This window comes from Gallus gallus, chromosome 1 (genome assembly GCF_016699485.2).
Source record: "Gallus gallus isolate bGalGal1 chromosome 1, bGalGal1.mat.broiler.GRCg7b, whole genome shotgun sequence".
NCBI lineage: Eukaryota > Metazoa > Chordata > Aves > Galliformes > Phasianidae > Gallus > Gallus gallus.
In genome coordinates this window covers 113,370,803-113,393,091 of record NC_052532.1, presented here as the reverse complement: position 1 = coordinate 113,393,091, position 22,289 = coordinate 113,370,803, and the positions used below count along the sequence as shown (strand labels likewise).

Here is a 22,289-nt window from a genome sequence, read left to right as displayed (position 1 = left end):
ACTTAAACTGTGATTAGATCAGGGATCATCACAACTGTAATGAAGCTATTTTCTTGTCTCTGTCACCTCTTGCTCTTTCCTACTAAAGTAATCTGAGTTCTCTTCTGTTCTCTACTATGCATATTTTTTTTTGTGACTCAGCTCTTAACCAAATTACAACATTCTCAGATACCTCCTATGTGCTGGCTGTGCTGTTTCCCTATTTTCATTTCTCCAGCTTTGTCTTAGCAACTTGTAAATGTTTGCACGGGCTGAGGCTGTATGCTTGCTGACTGCCTACCTTCTGCCAGTGAAAATGGGTAACGATTTGCAGTTGTCCAAGGCACCTGCCTCCTGAAAGGCTTCCACAAATGGTGAAATCCATCTGTACTTCACTGAAAACCTTAATGGATTTCTCTGTTCTTCTTGGTCATTGATTTTCAGGGAGTACTTAAGGTAATGCATGAAGAAGTCTAGGTGTCAGATTTGGTTAAAAGGCATCGGAGAGAGCAGAAGTTAGAATGATTACGTTACGTGGTATCTGCTGCTGATGCAATACAAAATCAGGATAAAAATACAGCTTACTGTGATAGTCTTATTTAAGCATGCACCATTCCCGCTTAAAAAAAAAAAAAGAAAAGAAAAAGTGGAGGAATTGGTTATTGCAGCATCAATGTTTACAGGGGTTATCGAGTTCATTACTCCAAGTTTGAATTCCCAAAGCAGAGTAATTATGTCTACCCTGAAGCAGCATCTTTTAATATCAAACTTACTGAAAATTGAGGTGTCTGAATTACTGCAGTGTATTCTGATGAGAAAGGTCTCTTGAGCATTTGTGTAGTTTTGGGTTTCAATGCTGCTAGTTATGTCAGCATTCATTTTTCCCAAGAACTGCCCCAGATGTCCCCTTGCACTTGGAAACAATGAAACTAGCTAAAACCCTCCCCCTCAGAAAGGAATGTGATGATACTTCTCTGAACAGATGTCCGGCTTGCCAAAATGTGTGTGTTGAGAGATTGTTCCTGTCTGGTTGGGATGGAAGGTAAGGAAGAACTGTCTTAACTTACAGTTATTGGAGGAGCTTGGCAGGAACCATGGAATAAGCAGCCAGAATATTGCGGCTCTAAAACAAACAAACAAAAAAAAAATTATAAAAGCTTTCAGAATGGGTCGTGAAGCTGAGGCAGAAGCTTAAGACTACAGCCTCAGCCAGCTGAAACATTGCCCAGTGGCAGTTATGAGTAGCCTTTTCTGTCAAATGTGGCTCTGTAAGAGTTGTACTTAGCGTGCAAGTTCTGAGAGTGATTATATATTTTATTGATTTTTAAGACATAATGGCAGTCCTCTAAGCACAAGCTTCTCTTACTGATCCAGGCTGTGGTTTCAATCCCTATGTAATCAAAGTTAATGATAATGTGTTATAATGCTGTGATTGGATAGCATTTACAAAGCTGAAGAGGTTTTTCGGTTCTGTTTCCCTCGTATCCATGTTCTTTGTAGTCTCAGGTGGGACAATTCTTTTATATCTTTGATAGTAGTTTCTAAAGTGTTTAATCCCTCTTTATTCCTGCCCTGACTCCATGGCTAGCTGCTGTTGCCAGCAGATCAAACTTAGAAAGTACAACCTTTTCCTATATCCTTAAACATGGATATCCTGCTCAGAGCAAAAGCAGTATGTTTCTCCAGTGTCTGAATCCATGTCAATTCTTTTGTGCGCTTTTCCTAAGGAAAAAGATTCTTTTGGAGGAGATAAGTAAAATTACAGTTTTTTGTAACATTTTCTTGCAAGAATGTAAAAGCCAAATGTGGTGGAACTGGGATCCCACATTTTGAATAAATGTCAGTTGAATAATTATTGCCTGTCTTCCTGTATAATTAATTATTGTTTTCATTCTTCTTCTAAACAAACCTCCCATGGGAGTATTTTGGTTGTTTCATTGCACCTGCTTTGGGGCCTGGGACTGAAACAGGGGTGTTTGGTTTTGTACTGAGCGTCTACTGATATTTCACTTAGTCGTGTCCCTTGAATATATTTGCTTACATAAAAAGCTCCAGCAGAACCTAAATGTTTATAGTTTGAAAATGTTTATAGTTCTTTGGGGGCATCTGGCTGTAAACTGCCATCTCAGTAGTCTCATTAATTGTACATGTTATATAACTAACAACTGCATCCCTTGTTAGAGTTGTATTGTGGAATGGAACAAAACCATCTCCCCTTCCCTACCTGTGTGCTAGAGTGCATGTTTCTCCCCTGTTGTGAGAGGAGCCTGCTGGCCTTACTGTGCTCCTAGTCACTGTTAATTCAGCAAGTGAGGAAAGATGTAGCTGCTGCTCTATATTATCCCTTAAGGATCTTTTCTTAATGCTTTGTGCTCGATATTATTTTCTTTTTTTTCTCTAGGAAACATGACAGTCAGTGAGCAAGAGTACCGAAAGTAGTTTGGATTTATGTGCCCTCTGTCAGATCCTCTGCCCTTTAATACTATGTGGTGCACATGTTTCAATTAAACTTGTGGTCAGAAAATGGAGCCTGGAGCATAAGCTAACAGAATATGGTTATTTTAACATGCAACAAAACTTTACAGAAATACTGTCTATTTTTATGGCTGAAGTCAGTCATCCCAATTTATGGGGTGCACAATATTCTGATGTTATGCTTGTACAGTGTGTGCAAAGCATGAACACTCAGGGTTGAGGAAAAATACTTAAGTTATATTTGGGAAGAAGCACAGCTTGGTATGTTGCTTTAAGATGTGAAATGTTACAGCCCCTTGGTGTTGAGCATAGCCATGCTGATAAATAGCACAGGCCTTGGTATGTCTCCTTTGCTGTCTCATGTATGCCTTAGAACTCATTGTATTTCCTACTGAGTCATTATATTTTCTACTAGAGGTGAATGGCTGATTGTTCAGTGTTTGTTGATTTGTTTTGTTTGGGGATTTTTCTACCAACATACTGACAGTCAAATAGGCACTCAGAAATGATCACTTGTTTTACAAGTCTATGGTCAGATGCATCAACTTACTCTTGAACTTTGAATATATATATACATATATGGAAGACATTGCTCTGGCAACATAAGACCGTCCTACCTTTCAATGAGCTTATTGAAGACTAAAAAGCATGAAATTCTAAGTAAAAAGCTGGGTAAAGGAATAAATGAGTCAGTAGCAAGTCAAGATATTCCTGTAGTTGTTGCCCAACCCTCTTCAGTTTTATCAGCTGGTTTATGAAGCAAATAAAATTAATGTCCTTGCCTTCATTTGATCCCTTTTTCCAAACAATTTTTGAACTGTTTAGTCGATTAGAACCAAGACTATCAGAGATTAGAGGACTGAAATTTGATGGATGACTTGAGTAGTTCCTCTGTGGTGGGAAAAATCTGGTCTGTGGGCTTGACTAGTGTGTTTTCCCTGTGTAACAGCAGGACATCACTGCCTGCATCAGCCTCTGGCTCAGCCTGTATTGAGGTGCCATGGCAGGAAACTTGCCATGAGTTGTAGGGGTGCAGGGGCAACAGGAGGCTTGGAAATGAAGAAGCTTGGGCAGATACAGAAATGGGGAGGGAAGGCAGAGTAGCATTTAAAAGAAGATGTTTGTTTGTAGGAAAACTGACATAATTAGTTCCAGAGATCTCTAAATATCTGTAATTGCTGTAAGAATCTAACGTAGACTGTTGAAGATCAGTAAGAACCACACCTGAAAGCTGCAATACCTGTTCCAGGGACTTCTTCAGTTTCTTGGAGTCTTTGCATAGGTAGGGATAGCCTGCTGAGAAAAATTAGCACTGCAGGAAGAGGCTGTATACTTTTTTTTTTCCCCAGAATATAAGCCCCCTGCTTCTGTGACCCTACTATGCTTAGTAATGATACACTAAACATCATGGTGGTGAGACTTCAGAGTGCTTTAATCTAATTCACATTTATTTACTTTTGCAGAGATGTGAAGAACTTAAAAATTAGTTTACTCTCCATTCCACATTTCCTTTAGTCTCAGGCCTACAGTTTTGTTTGGAGACTGGGATGTGTTTATAGAGCACCATTTATGACGAGTATTGCAGTCTGCTCTTGCTTAACAAACTAGTGTTGGAAGTCTTAACTTTCCCTGTTTATTACAGCAGCTACAGCCAACATTTGTGCACAGTTAGCACTACTTAGTGAAGATGTTTGCATATGAGGTTTTGGTTTTATGGAGGTTGAGGGCATGCATATGGAATAATATGTTGATGTGTAACTTAACCTCCGAAGTAGAACTGATGCTAATCTCTAAGAGTCTTAACGTGTTAATTTATTAGTAAAAAATCTTTGACCTCATGTGGTGTTCTACCGACTTGGTCAGACAGCTGCAACATTCTGGTCCTTCACTTAAAGCTTTTATTTTCTTCTCTCAAACTACTGAAGTTTCCAAGAAACTGAAAGCAGTGCCTGAAATAACTATTGCAGCTTCCAGGTGTAGTTCTTACTGACTATCTGGTGGCTGCACTGTGCCTCAGGCTGTTTTATGACTGTGTGTATCCTTTTGTCTTTTCTCCTTCCAAGATGTGGATAAAGTACGTGCAAGTTCTTGTAGGGCTGGCTGGGATCCTTGGATGTATTGCAGGTTCTTTTGCCAAATCACAGGTCTCGCTTTACCTTTGATCTTAATGCATTCTGTTTTAATCAGTAGCAGACTTTGAATGATTTTGTATGTGTTCATTCTGATTTCTCAAATCTGATCCGTAGAATAAAGTTGGTTTCATATTCTCTGCAGAGTGAATTTGAGACCTAGATAAGATACAAGTACTTTAACCTTTCAGGTTGTAAAACAGGTTCAGATTAGTTTGAAATGAAACACACCCATTTTGTATCACATTTTCATACTCTAAATATGGAAAACTTTGAAGGTTGAAGTGTTCACCATTTCTTAAGAGTCATCTTTTATTGGATAGTACTCTTGCACTACTGAAGTTACTATGCATGTGGTAGTGATACAACTAAAAATGGAGATTAATCTTAACTACGAGGTTTCCAGCACTGATATAAAACATTTATCTTGATTCCCACATATTATAAACTTTCCCAAGTTGATCATAATCCACAACTCAACAGGATGTTTCCTTTTTTGTTTTCAGATTTGATATTTGCAAGTTTTGTGCCTTGACAGTGATCATCATGGACAGCGGTAAGTTTAACTTGGTGATGAATGTGCATTCCATATTGTTCCCCATGAAAGGGGTATTGGCATCCCCCAAAATTGTCCTCCTCTCAAAATTCTAATCAGTTTGCACAAAAGTCTTTGCTATGGAATTGATTTTAGTGGTACGTATCGTGCAGACCTTTGTCCACGTGAAACTGAATTGGAATTGTACTACTGTTCTGACACAAATATTACATGCAGATCAGAATTCTAAGTATGACTAGCTCACCTGTGGACCTTTCTAACCTGGCTGCAGAACAAAGACCAAAGAGCTGATTTCCAGCTTTGTGTCCTTCAGCTTGTGTTCCTAAGCTTGTTCCAGTAACAAGGTCTCACAGCAGAAATCACTTTTCAAGCTTTACAAGTGAATGCTCAAAACATTTTTCTACCTTTCTCCTCTGTGCAAATCAGAGAGTTTTATTAAGATCACCAGCAGAAAGATCCACGTTTATCTGTAGCTTCAGTTTTCAATTTCAAGTGAAATGCTTATTTCTGCTATTTGTGGCTTTAATATCCCTGGGTGTTAGGAAAGAGACAGAAAATGGGAGCATCAGCAATGGTTTCAACAGAGCTCACTTTGGTGCCCACAATGCCATGGACTTTGCTTCTGCAGCATTTTTGTGTATCAGAATATTTTTCCCACAGCACTGCACCCTGTTTCTCTTTCACTACAGACCTGAGGCCAGTTTTCTCTGGTTGTGACATCTTCAGCTGGCAGGCTGAGACATACTTATCCTCACGCGTGTCTTTGCCTGATTCTTCTTAGTTCCAGTTGAATTTCACCTTGCACAGGTTCTCCTGAGAATGTGTTAAAAATTCATCTGGCTGAATTACTCTCTTCAATAATGCTGTCAAACTAAGTTTTTTAATAGCTTTTTGATGCATAAAAACTTTGCTAAAAAACGTATTGTTTACACACAGAGCACTATCTTGAATAACATCAAAATCATTTTTTCAATTTTTTTCTTTATCTTGTATTTGTTAGCTGATCTTAAAGTGAAAAATTAGGCTTAATCGCACTACTCTTTTTCTCACCATGTTATTCTTTCCTAATCGTTTTCAGTTTCATATTAACAGCTGCAGTGAATTCAGCAACATCTTGGTTAGGTGGGCATCCAACCCAAGGAGGATTTTTACACACTGCTATGCAATTATAACTGAATGTTTCCCTGATGACAGTCATAGAATACCAAGTCAATGTGGTTTCTGCGGCATGGTACCATTATCTTTCTTTATAGCATTCATCAGGAAGTGACAGATTCTCATTAAATCATTACATTTCTGTCAGTACCTGCATCAAAATTGCGTTGAGCAGTGCATGTATTTTTTTCATTGCTGTTTTTTTATTGACTTCTCAATAAGCATTTAAAGTCATCATGAGTGTGCAGTACTTCATAAATGTCAGATCAAAACAAACAAATGAACGTTATACTTCATTCTGTCTAGTCTTACAAGGTCAAAAGCTGTTCCTGATCTGAACTAATCTTAAATGATTTTTTTATCAAATAGATTCAGAGTTAACGTGTGTGGCTTAGCCTTCTCAGTGGCCTATTTTGTCTTTGTATGCGTTTTCTATACTGTATTGTGACAGAAGAGACACACATCCTGAATCGGGGGGGGAGGGGGAGTGTGGGTTTTCTTTTAGAAAAGTTCATATTGGCCATTTTTGAAAATTGAATTGTTTTAATGCTTTGCTGTTTTTCATCAATATATATTTGCACTGCAAAATACACTTAACTTTGTATTTTGGAAGCAAGATTTGTAGGTACTGTCTGAGAGCCAGTATGTTTTCAGCTACCTGTATTTTCCTCTTTTATTCCTTTTCCCTCTGCTTCCAGTACGAAGCTGTTAGAGTTTCTCTCCTCTCTTTTCAAGGATGAAGTCTGTCTATGAAATAAAATTCCCTAGGTTTTATCCCTTGAAGGAGGGAAAACTTGATTTATGGTGTATTATCTACTCCTTGTGACAGCACTTAAGAGAGTCAGGGCTGTATCTTGTCCTGCTTCAAGAATGCCCACAAGAGGGGTTGGTGAGAAGCAGGTAGAGCACTGGCATTCCTGTACATGACTGCATGCAGGCTTCCGGGCATCACCAAGTCTTTAATCTTCCCTGCTTTTAGGTGATTGCTGAGGCATGTGGAAAACAAGCCAATTCTTCAGGCCTAGAGAGGGGAGTCAAGAGAATTGTGTGAGGAGACAGAAGCCATCCCTGTCCTTCTCTTTCTCTCTGGAGGAGAATTAATTTGTTATTTAGACAGTGAACTTACACAGTAAGAAATGCCCATGTGCTCACCTGTGGTGTTATCAGAAACCAAAACTGCAAAAGAGGCAGATGTAGATCTGTACACACAGAGTCTCTGGCAGCATTGTGAATAAGGTAATTTACACGGTGCATGTACATACCACGTGTATTCAACTGAAAGTAGAGGAATGACTGATTATCTTGGAGCTTGATCTTCAAATACTTAGTCGTTTGCAAAAGGAAAGTGATTGTCTAATGAATTTTAGCAAAGAGATTACAACGCACATAGTGAATAAAATGAAATTAATGTCAAGTAGATAAGCCTAATTGCGATAGTATTCCTACTGCTGAAAAATGCTCCCATATCTAAGTTCAGTAAAGCAAAAGCATAGTGACCTATCTTTGTAGACTTGCAGGCATCCTTTTTTTTAATATTCAAGTAAGAGGATTAGGGTAGAAATAGAAGACTGATTCATATGAAATCATAGATAAATCATTGTTTAAACCAGTTAGTCTCTGTCCTTCTGCAGACAGTGAGAGTTTTGTCTTCATAAGCTAATCAGAGGTCCCAGATTAACTGTAAATGAACCAGTGCAGAAATGGTAGCACTGATGAGGAAGACAGCATGTTAATATGGCAGTGCATTGAATTCTTAGCCCCTATTGCTAGCATTGAGAGCCCGAGAACAGTGCTGCATTGGTACAGTGTTCTTGCTTCCTGACCTAAAATACCTGAGGAATTTCTGTGTTGTTCCCTGCAGATGTACCTTTTGAGTAATTCAGCCTACTGGATTTTGAAGTGTTTCAGTTGCTACACGCTACTGTAAAAATCATTTGGTCAGGGAATTTGAGGGAAGGGTGGAACCTTAGAAGATTATTTCCAGCTCTTTTATTTAAACAGAAAGCTAAGGAAAGCAAAGAAGAATGCCTTTATTAGAACTTTTGTTGTTTTCAGCATTATTGTATTTGCTTCAGCAAGTTAGGTGGGGTTCTGTGTATTATTTGGGAAGATACAATGAGACTCCTTCCCCTACACCTGCAAAAGAGTTGATATTTCATTGCTGACACTTCTGAAATAAAGGCAGCAAGTCTGCTTTAAAGTTGCTTAAGAAAACAGATGGAATTAAACTGATAAATGGTGCTGTTCTGGTACATACATCTGGGTAATATTCAGAAATATTTGTAGCATCAAAAACTTTGGAGTATTCTAGCTGTGTTGCCCTCAAGCAGTTGCAAATACCTCCTTGGGTGTTCACAGGCATGTTTTGTTTGTTCTGTGTTGCCTTAGTTTGAAAAATCGTTTTCACTGAGCATATGGCTGTCTCTTCTGGGCACTGTTCTTAGGCACAGGCTTCAGTCTTGTTTAAGCATACAGGAACATGATGCTGAATTGGGATCCATCACATTTTTGATGTAGCAATAACTACAGAAGTTGTAAGCCCAAATGTTCATAATAGTGAACAAAACCAGAAAAGGCCTTTTATCCTATTAAATAAAGAGGAAGACTTTAAAAAAGAGTGTTGCCCAAATGGGCATTTTCTTCGAATACTTTCACCGTGAGGTTTTGGGTATGTTTTAGTAGTGACCATTATTTTCTCTCCTGTTATTCAGTGTTCTTAACAGAGGACAAAGCCAATTCTGTGTATAAAAGATACCGAAGGGCCAACAAATTTTTGGAAGAATTAAAGCAAGGTGACATAGAACACGAATGCAGAGAAGAAATCTGTACCTATGAAGAAGCAAGAGAAGCATTTGAAAATGAGGAAAAGACGGTATGTTTTGTTGTGTATATATAGATGGGGGGTGGGGTGTCTTGGTATTAATTTTTGGGGTATGATGAATGCTTGTGTGTTTTCCAACGTTACATTAGATTTGTTTTCCTTTTTGACTTGATTCTTTAAGTAATTGAGGTACGCAGTGGAGGTGGATAGACCTCACAGCAATAAATTCAGAATCTTTTCTCCAAATTAAAGCTAATTTCAAAGGAGGGAAAGTCTCAGAAAACTTTGCTCATAATTTTATGCTGATTGACAGCTTGGGGAGTATTCACATTCCTTTTCTTCCAACTGTCATTATCTGTTCTCTTTGGCAGCACTACTTACCCAAATACCATGTGTCCTATCATCACACACTTAATCCTAACCTACAAATTACAGATAATATTATTTTCCTTGGTTGAAATGATGGAGCTGTGACTGTTACAGAGGATGTATAGGAGCAGAGGTCAGAAGTCTTTGTTTATCTCACACCTTAACTTATTTATTGAATATGTTCACATAAAATGAGTGAGCAACAGGAAAATCATTCCACTTAAAATAGGAACTATACAGATGCTGGTGTAGCTGGCTAAAATGTTCTGTGGCCAGATTATTCATAGTCTTAAAAATAAAGGCAAGTGGCCTTCTTGAAGTTAACTTCTGCAGGCCCTCACAGCATATTGTTAAGCAGCAGCAATCTAAAACATAGCAAGAATAACACTTTTAATGCTGCCGTATGTAATTCAAGGGCAGTGATATATTAACTTGACTGGAATGAAGCAGATACTGCCCACACAGAATTGTGTAAGTCTGTCACCTTCCATAATTAAAAGAAGCTTGTGGACCAGCAACTCTGCATGCAGTAGCTGCACTGCACGTTGTACCCAGCATAACTTAAATTGCCTTCCAAGAAATAATCACATCATGTAAGTCTGATGGTGTTGCCTGACGTATTTAATGCAGTAAAGTCAAGATTTTTTTTCTAATTCAAGACAGACCTGAATGAAATGAGATTTATCCTCAAATTCAGTCCCAAAGTGGAAAGACAACTGCTAGAAAATGTGACTTGAGAAATTGGCAGGCAAGGCCTGCGGGTTAATGGGCAAAGTGGCACAGAGAGCATTATGAATTTATTTCAGAATAATGTGAGTGGTGTGTCCCACTCTTCACTGGCTGTATTTTACATTAAAAACAACAGAAAAACCTACTGAACATTTTAAGTTTTTGGCATCTTTTTATTCGTGTCACACATAGGAAAGTGGAGAAGACAGGACGGAAACTTTCTTATTTATTAAGATGAAGCAGTAGGATTTGTAGTGTTTCAAAACCTATTCTTTCAGAAGCTATAAAATGCATGCCCAGTCGTGTTTTTTACCTTCTGAACTTGGTGTGGCAATTCCTGATGATATCATTCTGTAATTAGAAATAGTGTGTACAGTGACACAACTTCTGTAAAAACTAACACAGTGTTACTAATAGCCTGAATATGTTGACTAGTGATAGGTCAAACTGATGACCCATGATAGGACCTAAAGAAGCAGCGTGAAGTGTGTCAGAGGAAGGTCAGGTTGGGTATTAGGAAAAGGTTCTTTGCCGGGATGATGGTTGAGCTCTCAAGCTGGTTGCCTAGATCAGCAGTTGTGACACCACACTGCCAGAGTTTAGGAAGCATTTGGGCAGTGCTCTCAGTCACAGGGATTGCATTTTACGTGTTTCTGTGTGGAATTGGTTTCAGTGATCCTTGTGGGTCCCTTCCAATTCAGGAATTCTATGAGCATTGCCTCTTGCTTCAACTTCCTTTAGCCTATTAAGTATGTAGAAACATTTTGTATTTCAGTAGATAGCCTTTCCATTGCGGAGGTATTTAAGAAATAGTAAAGTAGAAATAGTTACGTTTACTGTTATGCCACAACCTCACTGTCGCAGTGCAGAGAGAATTTCCAATAAAGTCCTCTTCCACTATCCAGTCCTATTACTATATCTTTTTTAGTTTAGCTGCTTTGAAGTTGGTAGCTTGCTAATGTGCAGCCATGCCTGACCAGCCTAATTTACTTAGTCCTTTGTTTCCCGGCTATATCTATCCCTACAGCCATTTAATAATACTTGATTTCTGGGGACAGAGGTGCTGTAGAGTGAGGTTATAATATAGTATGTTTGTAATAATGAAGGTGAAATGATTTTGTAGTATAGGCTGAAATTCAAAAACATTATGGAGTTTATTTATCTCGTGTTAACTTTGCTTTGTATAATTGCTCTCTTGTATTTTTTTTTTTTAATCTCGTCCACTGGGTTCTTTGCTTCTCTGAAGCCTTCTGGAGAGGTGTGCAACATCTGAGTTTGTAATGATAAAATAATAACAAAGTCCCCTCAAGTTATTTTTGATGCATCAGTTTTCTTGGAAGATAGCATTGTGTACATTAAGCATACGTACATAAATGTCATGGAAATACCGAATGCCTTTCATATTGTGTAGGCTTGGGGATTTTGATGTCTTCAGAAGTATAATGTAAAATGATACAGTTAATAAAGGTAATACTCTCAGGATAGCAAAGGCTAGATGGCAGGAATGAGTTTATAATGCTTAGCAGATAAACAAAAACAAATAAAAGCCTGTATGTTAAGAATCCTAGGAAGGGAACAGAGAACAAAATGGAGAATGTAACTACGTGATTGTTCACGTAGTTCACAATCTTGGATGTGTCATGTATGGCACTTAAAAAGCAGATAAGTAGCTGAGGAAAATCCAGAGAGCCTGAGAAGCTAACAAAGGATATTGAAAGATTTATGTAACAACTATAGATTGAAAACAGTTAAATCAGGGAAAATGTAGTAGATGTCAGTAAGGAATATGAAGATTGAACAGAGGTGAATCATTTAGCATCATTCTGACAGTGGAGCTTAAAAGAGTCTCAAAGGAAATAAGAAGGTGCAGGCTCAGAGCAAATAAAAGCATCTCTTCTCACCACAGGTAGTGGAGCCGTGTGACTGTTTGGCCACAGGAAAAAGCTTACTAGGTAGCTTCAGAGAAGATGAAAACAATTGGGGACCATTGAATAAAAAGGGTCACCTTTATCTAGTGGGAGTTCTTGAAGTACAAATATGTAAAAGCTGTGAGAGTATCACTCTACCTATGTCTATACTCTTCTTCTGGCAGTCTGTGTTGTTTGTTGTCAGAAGATAATAAATTAGGTGAACCCTACTCCTCATTCTGTAAAGCTATGCATATATAGAAGGTATAACCAGGTAGCGCTGTACGTGATCACTGTGTAGTTGTCAAAGTTTGTTGGGAGGCTCAAAGTTTTGCAGAAAGTGACTGTGCAAAATACCTGGGTGTGATGAAAGCTCACTTCTCATTTCTCAGACATTAACTCTGGTTTTAAAGTGATACAGCACCATTAAAAAAAAACCCTCACACACATTTATTCATAAGTGTAAAAATGCTAAAATGCCTAGGAAGCAACTCAAAACTTGCCAGCACCAGCTCTAAAATGTTGTGATCAAATAAGACATAAGTTTGTGTGTGTCTAATTATAAATGCTGGGTAAATAATGTGGAAGAGAATATGTAAATCTGAAATTGAGGGCAAACCAGAAGAAAACAGTGTAGCAAGTATGCTCAGTTCCCTTTATTGCTTTGTTCATATCCTTTACCTACTGAACACCAAACAGTCTTCTGGTTGACGTATTATTAGCCCACCTAACAAGTCAGATGATTGACCAAGAGTCATTTGAGGCTGACAGTGCTGCCAAATGTGGTAAATGCCGCAGCCAAAATTCTCAGCAGGGTACAAGACTCTTAAATTTGATGTGGATCCAGTGTTTGAATCAGTGTTCACATCTGAATTGACTGAAGTCAACTCTGTTCTAAATAGTGATGGTGAAATATTAGACATAAAGGGAAAAAGAAGGTGGCAAATTGCCCGTAATGGTTTGTGTGTGTTGCTCTTGAGAATTCTCTTGGTTTATTTCAAACTGGATTTGTCAACATGCAGAAAAGTAGTTCATGGCAGGAATTTATACTAGATGATTTTAGGTCTTTCTCATTGCACTTATCTGATGCTGTGGCCTGCTTAATGTAGTTTTTCATCCTTTTAAGGCATATATGCCTTACATCCCAGCAGCGCAGTGCCTGAGGGTAAATGATTGCTGGAGTGCCCTTTTCATAAATCACAAGTTCTTAGCTTTGTCAAGTAAAAAGGCCTTTTTTGTCCTCCTGATTTAACAGACCAAATACTGTGGAAGGGATGTTTAAGTTTTCCAACTTTTAAATTACTCTTTAACATTCTGTATGAATTCTACAGTTATCTCCTGGAATTTCAGTATTTCCCCTCTTGTTTTTCCGTAGCAGATTGTATGGACCCTCACACTGTGCAAATTCATCAGAGTTCTCTGTGATTTTGTTGGTGATGGACTGTACTTGACTTCAATCAGGTGGTTTGTCCTCCTTGTGCCACCACTTTACAGAGCAGCATAGCTGTGGGGTGACAGAGCAGAGGGAGGAGCTGCTTGGCAGCTGAGAAACTCAAACCTGAAGTATTGGTTTCTTGCAGTTCTGTTAAATTCTGGAACTAAGGGTCTTTATGGTTCCCTTTGATACTGAACCTTGAGTTTAGTACACTAGTGTGCTCTTTTTTGAAGAGAATAATTAGAGCATTTTTTTCAGTGACTATTTTTCTTCCTATTTTTCATCTTTGTGAGGACCTTTACTCCTGTCTCTGCAATATAGCCACAGACCTGAAGCACTATAATTTTTGGCAGAGGAGTTCATGGCCATAGTCCCTTGAAATCTCATTTGCTTTGCTTGTAAATGAAAGTGGACATTAAATTACTTTAATCCTTAAGGCAGTTAAATTCTTACATTAAGCTCTTTATGCACCTGCCTAGTCACACCATTAGCTTGACCACCCCCTACAGCCATATAACCTATTGTGAACTAGCTGCCCTCCACTCTGCTAAAACAGCTTTTCTGCTGCTTTGTCACCCTGCAGAATAACAAGAAGCAATGCTGGTATTTTGGTTTCATAAAGAAGGTACAGAGAGATTTTCTCAGGCAGATATTGTTGAGCTAGAAGTAACGTGGAAACATTAATAGCATACCAATTACAACTTACCACCCTTACACTGGGGAGGATGCATTTCCTCTACAGTCTCCAACGTAAAATGCATTGCAAAGGCAAAACTGACTTTTTTCTAAATTTTCATCTAAACCACCTACAGCTCTACAGAGTTAATGACACATCTTTAAAATGACACATCTTTGCATAGTTTATTTGCTGACGTTCAGTAAGTCTTTGCAGCTTTGGCCTCAGAAACAAATGTTGTACCATTCCCTTGCTGCTGCTGATGTAGCAGAGCAGTGAAGTGAGAATCTTGGTTCCAGTATAGACAACCGCAGCTAATAATGCTAATGAATCTTTTTCTGCTGCTTTAGTTGAGTGTTTATTATTTAGTTCTCTTCAAACCAGATGGAAAGGCAATAGTTAAGGGGTCTTCCTTGCTGCGTGTTGATTTGATGGGGAAAGGTAGGGTGTTTGGCTTTGTTAGACTCTCTTCCCATCATGAAGAGACCCTAAGTCCTCAGTTGTGCTGCTCTGAGATCTGTTTGGTTATGTTATCTGTCTGATATGCTGCTACACTGTTATGTTATCTGTGGTGACACACTGGAACAGGTTGCCTGAGGAGGTTGTGGATGCCCCATCCCTGGAGGCATTCAGGGCCAAGATGGATGTGGCCCTGGGCAGCCTGGTCTGGTGGTTGGCGACCCTGCACATAGCAGGGGGGTTGAAACTCAGTGATCATTGTGGTCCTTTTCAACCCAGGCCCTCTTATGATTCTGGGATTCTATATGATTCTAATGCTGTTAATGTGGCAATAGTCTTGAACTTAAAAGAAAAAATAGATATAGATCTGATCTGTCTGTGCACAAAGTCTGCAACCTGAGTATATCATTGTCTAGTTTAGAAATGGTTGTCATTTTTCCTGGTGAGAATTGTTTAAATGTATTCTTGCAAGATGCTTTTACCTGAAGTGGACGCTTGCATAAATCTGAAGAGGTCACATCTCTGCATTTTTAAAGGAGGCTGCAGAGTTCAGAGTTTCTGACATGGGTTTTGTTTTGCTTTATTTTTCACGTTATACATTGCTATAAAACACTGTGGAAGTGTTTCTTGATAGGAAAGAGTGTACGTTACAGATGAGGTAGGATATACTTTTCTTTGTACTAGTTTTGCACAGCGTTCACTGCAGAGCAAATGGGAAGGTGATGTGATCTTTGTGCTCCTGCTTGTGCAGCAAAATTACTTTCTAATTACTAATCCTCCTTCATCTGCTTTTCCCTTTTTGTTTTCACTTTTCACTGTTCTGTTTATCTATAGCTGCGTTGCCAAAGTTCCTAGAGTATAAGAAGCTGTGTAACGTTCTCACGCTGCTGAAGCTGTATTTACTTATAAACAGAGGATTTGAAACAGCTAAGAATAGACTGACAATTGCTTTATGAGCCAGAGGATGGAGGAATTCTGAATTATGAAGTGACTGTACAACGTAGTTCTGCTTTGATAAGATGGTTTGTCGTTCCAAAGCAGCATTTTGCTGTTGGATTGTATCAGTGTATTAGAGTTAAAAAAAAAATAAGTAATAACTTTGAGCTTGAGTGGTACTGAAAAACTTGATTCACTTCATGGCTGATGTGCATGCTGATTAGATTTCTTATTCCTGTCTGTGCTGCAGATTCTTAGGTATTAAAGTGCCAATACAGGATTATTACAAGTAGAGCAAGGAGTTGGTGCTTAAAAAAAAGTCTTTTGCTTCTGTAATCGCATCAGAAGAAAATGTATTTTATGTGCTTATTCATATCAGTTTTCATATTGATCGTCAGTATTTGAAATGCCATTTTTTTTCCTCATTCAGTTAAATCAGCTTGAATAAAGTCTTTGGTTTGGTCTTTTGTTTTTAATGTCTTATCGTTTCTGACTTATCCTGTCTTGCTCTTCTAGAAGGAGTTCTGGAAAGTCTACAAAAATGGACTTCAGGGAGAAAGTAACACAGGACATAGCTGGTATTCATTTTACCTTGCATTTCCATTAATCATTGGCCTTTTTGTTATCCTCATTGTCATTTTTGTCATATGGAGATGCCTGTTTAAAAAGAAAACACGTAGACAGTCGGTGTACGCGCACAGGGGAGCCCACGAAGCAATAGGTGACGGTGCTGTGTCTGACGGCAGAGGTTCGCTCCCGCAGCCTCTCAGCATTGTTCATTCCCCACAGGAGGACATGTTTGAAGTCAGTGGGCTCTCTCCAGGAGGTCTGAGCTATGCCGATACACGATCAGACTCAATATCCACAAGGCTGTCAAACTGTGATCCTCCTCCTTCATACGAGGAAGCCACTGGTGAAATCAGTCTGAGAAGAAGTGAAGTTGAACAACATTTAGATCCACCCCCACAATATGAAGACATTATGAATTCTAGTTCAGCCAATGCAATTGCACTATCTCCTGTTATCACCAGTACTAAATAAAGCAGGAAGAATGCTTCTGGACTTCAAAAAAAGAAAAAAAAAACCTAATCGTTTTATAGCACTTTATCTTGGCTTATTATGCATTTCTGTAATTTAACGGACCTGTGTAATGAACTTCCCTTTTGTTTTAGATTCACTTGTTCTTTGAGTCATAGATTTTTATTTTCCCCGATGACTGTCCTTAGGAGATAAGGAATCTATATTGTGAGCGTAGTGCAGGTACAGAGATGGTGCTCTGTCGTTATTCTCAAAAGTATCTCTGCTTTGAGGGATGTCACGTGTTTTACTCCAGATGCTGACCACATTCCCCAAAAGATTTGTGGAATCCCCTTCTCTTCTTGCTGCAGACTCTTGGAGTCGCCTGAGATGGGGAATCCTTAAGAAACATTCTAGGAACTTAATTACGCCAAAGCAAACTAATTTTGCAGTATTTCCTCTTGCCTGGTTGGTTCTTTTTTCTCACCTGGAATTTTATTACATGCCACATTGTATCTTGGGCCCTGGAATGGCCAAGAGCCATATGCCTTGGTATTCAGACCAATATATTGTTAGACTCTGCTGGCTTCATAGCAATAATTTCAGAGCCCTAGCAGAGGAGAGGGATTCTACAGCTTTTTCTGTTAGCATTTATGTTTAGAAGCTAGTAATTCAAGACAGTAATTAGTGAATTTGAATACTTTGTTTGTTTGTTCTGCTTTTCTTCTGTTTTCTATTTGTCTTTATTTGTTTATTCTAGGGCTGAGAACTCTATGTGTGTGCTACTTTCACAACTTGAAAGTTTACTCAACACTAAAGAATGAAATACTGAAGAATGAATAAAATCCTGCTTGTTTGGAAGTAGATACCAAAACTACCATAGTCTTCACTGGGACAAGGATTTCATCCATTATCCATAAACACTTAAACCCAAAGATACTGCTTTCTCTTTAAACGGGGGGGGGGAAAAAAAGTATTCAGTGTACAGCTTCTTTCCCACAATAATATGACCCCATTCTCAAATCCTGGTATTATTTTGCCTCTTGCATACTTAAATGTATCACCTGCACACATTGTGTTAGTGGCTATGGAAATGCATTGCAGAGAATTTTGATAACTTTCTTCAACTGGTGTATTTATTGCTGGTTTCACATTTGTTCCTTCAAGTAAGAGGTGCTGGAAAGCAGGGGTAATCTAGGATAACTCTGCAAATGTTGTGGCCAGTGTAGCTCTGCTATCTCCAGGTGAGAGGTGCACAGTCTACCTGATGTAGGGCAAAACCATGAGGACCCTCTGTGTTGCTGTATTTCTAGCAACACAACTCAGACATAACCCCCAGCTTTAGTTTGGAGTGTTTTTTTTTTTTTTTTTTTTGAAGCTGTAGAGATAGAAATTTCTGTCAGATTTGATACAAGTTGATTGAAATTCTATACAAGCCTCTGTTTCAACTGCTTTTGACACTGATGATAGTGTAGTTGGTGCACGCAGTGGTTTGCTGATTTACTTTTCTCTATTTAAGAATTCATTGATCAGTTTAGCTTGTGAATATTTATTTTGATTTTTCTTCTCACATCAAGGTGGCATGGCATTAATTTTAGTATTGTTCTATTTTCTGCTAATAAATTAGCACCAACTGAAACATATTTAGCTCTGAAAGACTACTGTGTTATATTGGCTTTCTTATAACAAAAGCCTGAAGCTGTGTCATCTTCCAGAAACCCCAAATGAAACACCAGTGCCATCCATTTGAAATTGCTGTTGATGTGCTCAGTTAATTGCCTGTTGGCACCTATGATCTCGTGTGAGTCTGACCCATCTTTCTCCTAAGGAATTTTGTAGAAGATTACTGAAAAGAAATGGATGAATACATGGGTGTGCCTATGCACACTTCTGTAAGAATTTGATACAGTAGTTTGACAAATGAAGTTATGATCCTATGATTAATTTTATATTCCCATTTTTGGCAAAGAGTAGGTTACCAAAGATCTCTACTGGGGACCTTCAGTTGCTAAAGCAAATTTATTGGAGTTAATGGATGGAGCTCCAGGCCAAACTGTTGTCAGAAAGGTAACTCATATTCATTATTCATAATGGATATCGAGCAGATAAGTACAATATATTTTGGACTCTCTGACCTTTTGAAGTGCTTTTAGCTCTTAGGTGAAATCCTAAATTGCCACTTGTAGAAATTTAAGCTCCTTTTATACTGAGCAACAGTTATACTGCCTTTGGCCAGACATTACCAAAACAAAGTGCCTCGTCTCAGTTGCAGGAGACACCTGAAAGAGCTGGTATTAATGTCTATGCCATATTGGCATCTCCTGTGCCTGCCAACATAGCTGGCAGTTTTAGCAGTAATTTTTTAGTTTGGAGATACAGTTTTCCTGTAGGAAATGCCTGGAGATAAACAATTTCACGTTAGGTAATTCAGCAGCTGTCAACCCCGGAGCAGGGGCAGTCTGGTTTTAGAGGTGAGCCACCTCTTTTTTTCCATATTCCATTACCAGTCTTAACAACTTTCACGTTTCCGTCTCCTAAAAAGAGTATGTTACTGCATTCTGTAGACATTTCTTTGTGCAATGCAAACATGATATTTGTCTTTCCAGAAAAAGCCACAACCAGAGATCTGAAATGATCTGTGACTAGGATTTATTGGGCCATGCCTTTTCTACATCCATGTACGTGAAATGTGAATGCTATTTAGGGCTATAAATTAAAGTCTTGGAGTGAATAAGCTTTCATAAATTAACTAAATTTGCACGTGCCAGTTATCTAAATGTTTCCTCTGAGACATGAGCAGCTTTCTTCTTCTTGGAGTAATGTCAAAGTACCTAATATTTTGTTTTACTTTGTGAGTTGTGGGGAAATAACTGAAGTCTCGGGGATAGCTGTTCTGATCTGGGGAAAGAATAACATTTCTTTTGTAGTGCGTTTTCCTACAGCTTTGTTTTGCAGGGCACTTACTGATTCTTCTTCTCTTGTAGTTGCATTATCATGCCATAAACATTATAAATTTATAGTTGTATCTCTCTAAAGGCTATCCAAGTCTGAATGCAGTACTGCCTTGACTAATGACATGAATAGTCAGGATTCTGCTTTTCCCGCTTTCAAATGTAACACGATTTCACGTATTAGGACTAAGATGATTTACCCACTACAACAAACTTGTATTTAAATGTCACCGTTTGAGAAATGATGGAAATGAATTGTGCTTAGATGATGTTTAGCATTAGCGGAAGTGGTTCTGTCTTCACTGGGTGTAAATAACCTCTGATTACAGTATTGCGTATTTTGAAGGGGTTTGGTTTACATTAAATTATCGTATTTAAACATCCTTGACTATGTTTATAGAAAAAGGTTTTGTAACATTTGTTTTTGGATATGCTTAATAAAAATTTTTAAATGCCTGTAGTGCTTCAAAACATCAATCCTACACATCTGCAGTATTAACTTTGTGCATTGAAGTGGTGCTTTTTTAATTTCTATTGGTCGTCAAATGTACTTAATTGCAGGGAATCAGTTGTTTTATTGGGGTAATTAAAAATAAATATAATTTTAAGGTAGATGTTCTTTCACAATTCAGTCTCATTTTTTTTAATCAGATTTGTGAATTTGGTTACTTTGCATTGTAATGTATTTTTTGTAGCTGTAGTTAAGTAGCAGTCACAAGCACAGGGGAAGCAGAAATTGTTCTTTATGACAAGCAAAAGAAACTGTATGCTGTAGAAAGATTTGTAGTCAAGAGAACTTGATTTCAAAGTTGGCTTCAGCCGTTTCAGACTATTTTGCATCAGCTCCGTGATTCACTCCACAATGCATCAAAGATGATTTAACAGCAACTAAAAGAAACACAAAACCTTTTATAGTGATACATGCTGGAAACTAAAGATTTCCATTCCAATCCGCAAACTGTCTTACTTGCTCAGCTGCTGATAAATAAAAGATGTGTCCCAGGTATTTCTCACTAGCTTACTGTCAGTGGAGTCTGTTGCAGAGCTTAGTGAAGTGTTACTGAAGATATGTCACGAAGGTGTGCACTTTCACACTGGTCATAAAAAAAAGAAGTGCAAAAAATAATCACAGCAGTGTGAGAAGAAAACCAACTGTGTGTGTATTTCCAAGCTGTTGTGTGCGTACTGCAGCACTTTCTTCCTTGGTAAGCTTTTATTTGCAGAGCTCAGAACTTTTCAGAGGAACAGAACACAGTGTTTTCAGATAAGTGGCCTTTGCTGTGCACGTACACGTTCGGGATTCTGACCATGCATGTGTCAGCATTGGCTAACGTGTTTGCGCATGGTTCAGCGCATGATTGCCTCTGCATGCCTGGCTTCTAGCTATTGAAATGTGGAGGGTATAATGTTTAACTGGTGTCATGAATCTTGGTGTCTATAGAAATCAAATCATCTCACCGGGTTACTTAGTGATGAATGTTCATTATTTATTGTTCTGCGTGCCTAGAGCACTGTTCCCTGTTGTTCTAAATCACGCTGATAGATTCCTTTTTATCTTTGTATAATGTGAACCTTGTAAATATTTCCTAGTGCTGTCTACTGATGTTTTAAAGAGAAGCCACGTTGGCTGAAAACGGGGAAGGTAACGTCTGCACTATTTCATTGTTTGCTGCACATAGGTTTGACTAATTTGCTGCGGGGTAATTGAACTTTGAGCTTTGCCAAAAAGTTGAACTGTGCTTTTCCTTCTGCAGCAGGAGCTCAATAATTGTATTTTTGACTTGGCAGTGGGCTATTGAGTGCTAACTAACAAGTTGGTGCAAGAATGCCTTGCCTGTATTTTCTTGATTATATTACAGTATGCGACATTTATTTACTGTTCAGCACTATGCAGTGTTTGCTGTAATGTTAGTATGTGTTCTCTTTCTCTATCCTGTTTCAGTATGTTGTGCATTGTAAGCACACTATGTGCAGTTTTTCCCTGTCCTAAAAGCAACAGAAACTAAGAATCAAAACTCATAGCATGACCTACTGATTCCTTTTCCAGGTGAAAGTTTTGCACATACCTGTGTGGTTCTCTGACCTGATCGAGCAGCTTAAGCCAAGAAGGAAACAAGCACTCAAACAAATGCCAGTGATGAAATCTCTGCACCAAGATGTCTCCCTGACCTTTCAGTGACATGAGCTGTTTTCATGTAGAACAGACCCTGGATCAATTTCATAAGTCAGGGACTGTTAGTTTTATTCTTCTATACTTTCACACTCAAATGCTGTCACAGGTACAGCAACAGCTCTTTCCTGTGCGGAAGGATTCCCTTGTTGAGTCAGTGATTGCCTGCTGCGAGGTCTGTGGATATGAGGGCTTGGGACCTCAACTCTTCTACTTTTCAGCTCTTCTACTTCCATGCTTTGTCCTCTTACTTTACTTACTCACACCCTGTGCAGAGTTTCAGTGCTGGGCAAACATGAAGGAGAGGCTGAATGTATGCATTTGTGGCCAGATACAGGCATCAGTCTTCTATTACACCATATGAGGCACTGGAAGTTATATGTGAGCTTTTAACTACCTTTTAACTTTAACAGAAATTCCTGCTTCGCATCCCAGTTGTGTTATTTATCTCCCTTTTGCATGCAGCCATACGGGCTTATGGTTTGGATTGTCAGGTTGGTGTCTCTACGTGTATTTCTCCCATTG

The 22,289-nt window shown here is 38.6% G+C and overlaps 1 protein-coding gene across 12 annotated transcripts in view; it reads left to right on the top strand.

The window, feature by feature from the left end:
* PRRG1 (proline rich and Gla domain 1) overlaps positions 1–20,552 on the top strand; it is a 38,747-nt gene extending 18,195 nt beyond the window's left edge. For 7 of the 12 annotated variants that reach the window (XM_040698649.1, XM_015301827.4, XM_015301850.3 and 4 more), the window contains 3 exons: positions 5,090–5,139; positions 9,006–9,166; positions 16,143–20,206. In XM_040698649.1, coding sequence (XP_040554583.1) covers positions 5,130–5,139; positions 9,006–9,166; positions 16,143–16,667 — 696 coding nt within the window. In that variant the 5' untranslated portion in view covers positions 5,090–5,129 and the 3' untranslated portion in view covers positions 16,668–20,206. Of the gene's footprint in view, positions 1–5,089; positions 5,140–9,005; positions 9,167–16,142 lie in introns of all 12 variants that reach the window. The other 5 variants (XM_046940490.1, XM_046940495.1, XM_046940491.1 and 2 more) reach the window with 3 other exon arrangements.
* The last annotated feature ends 1,737 nt before the right edge of the window (positions 20,553–22,289 follow it).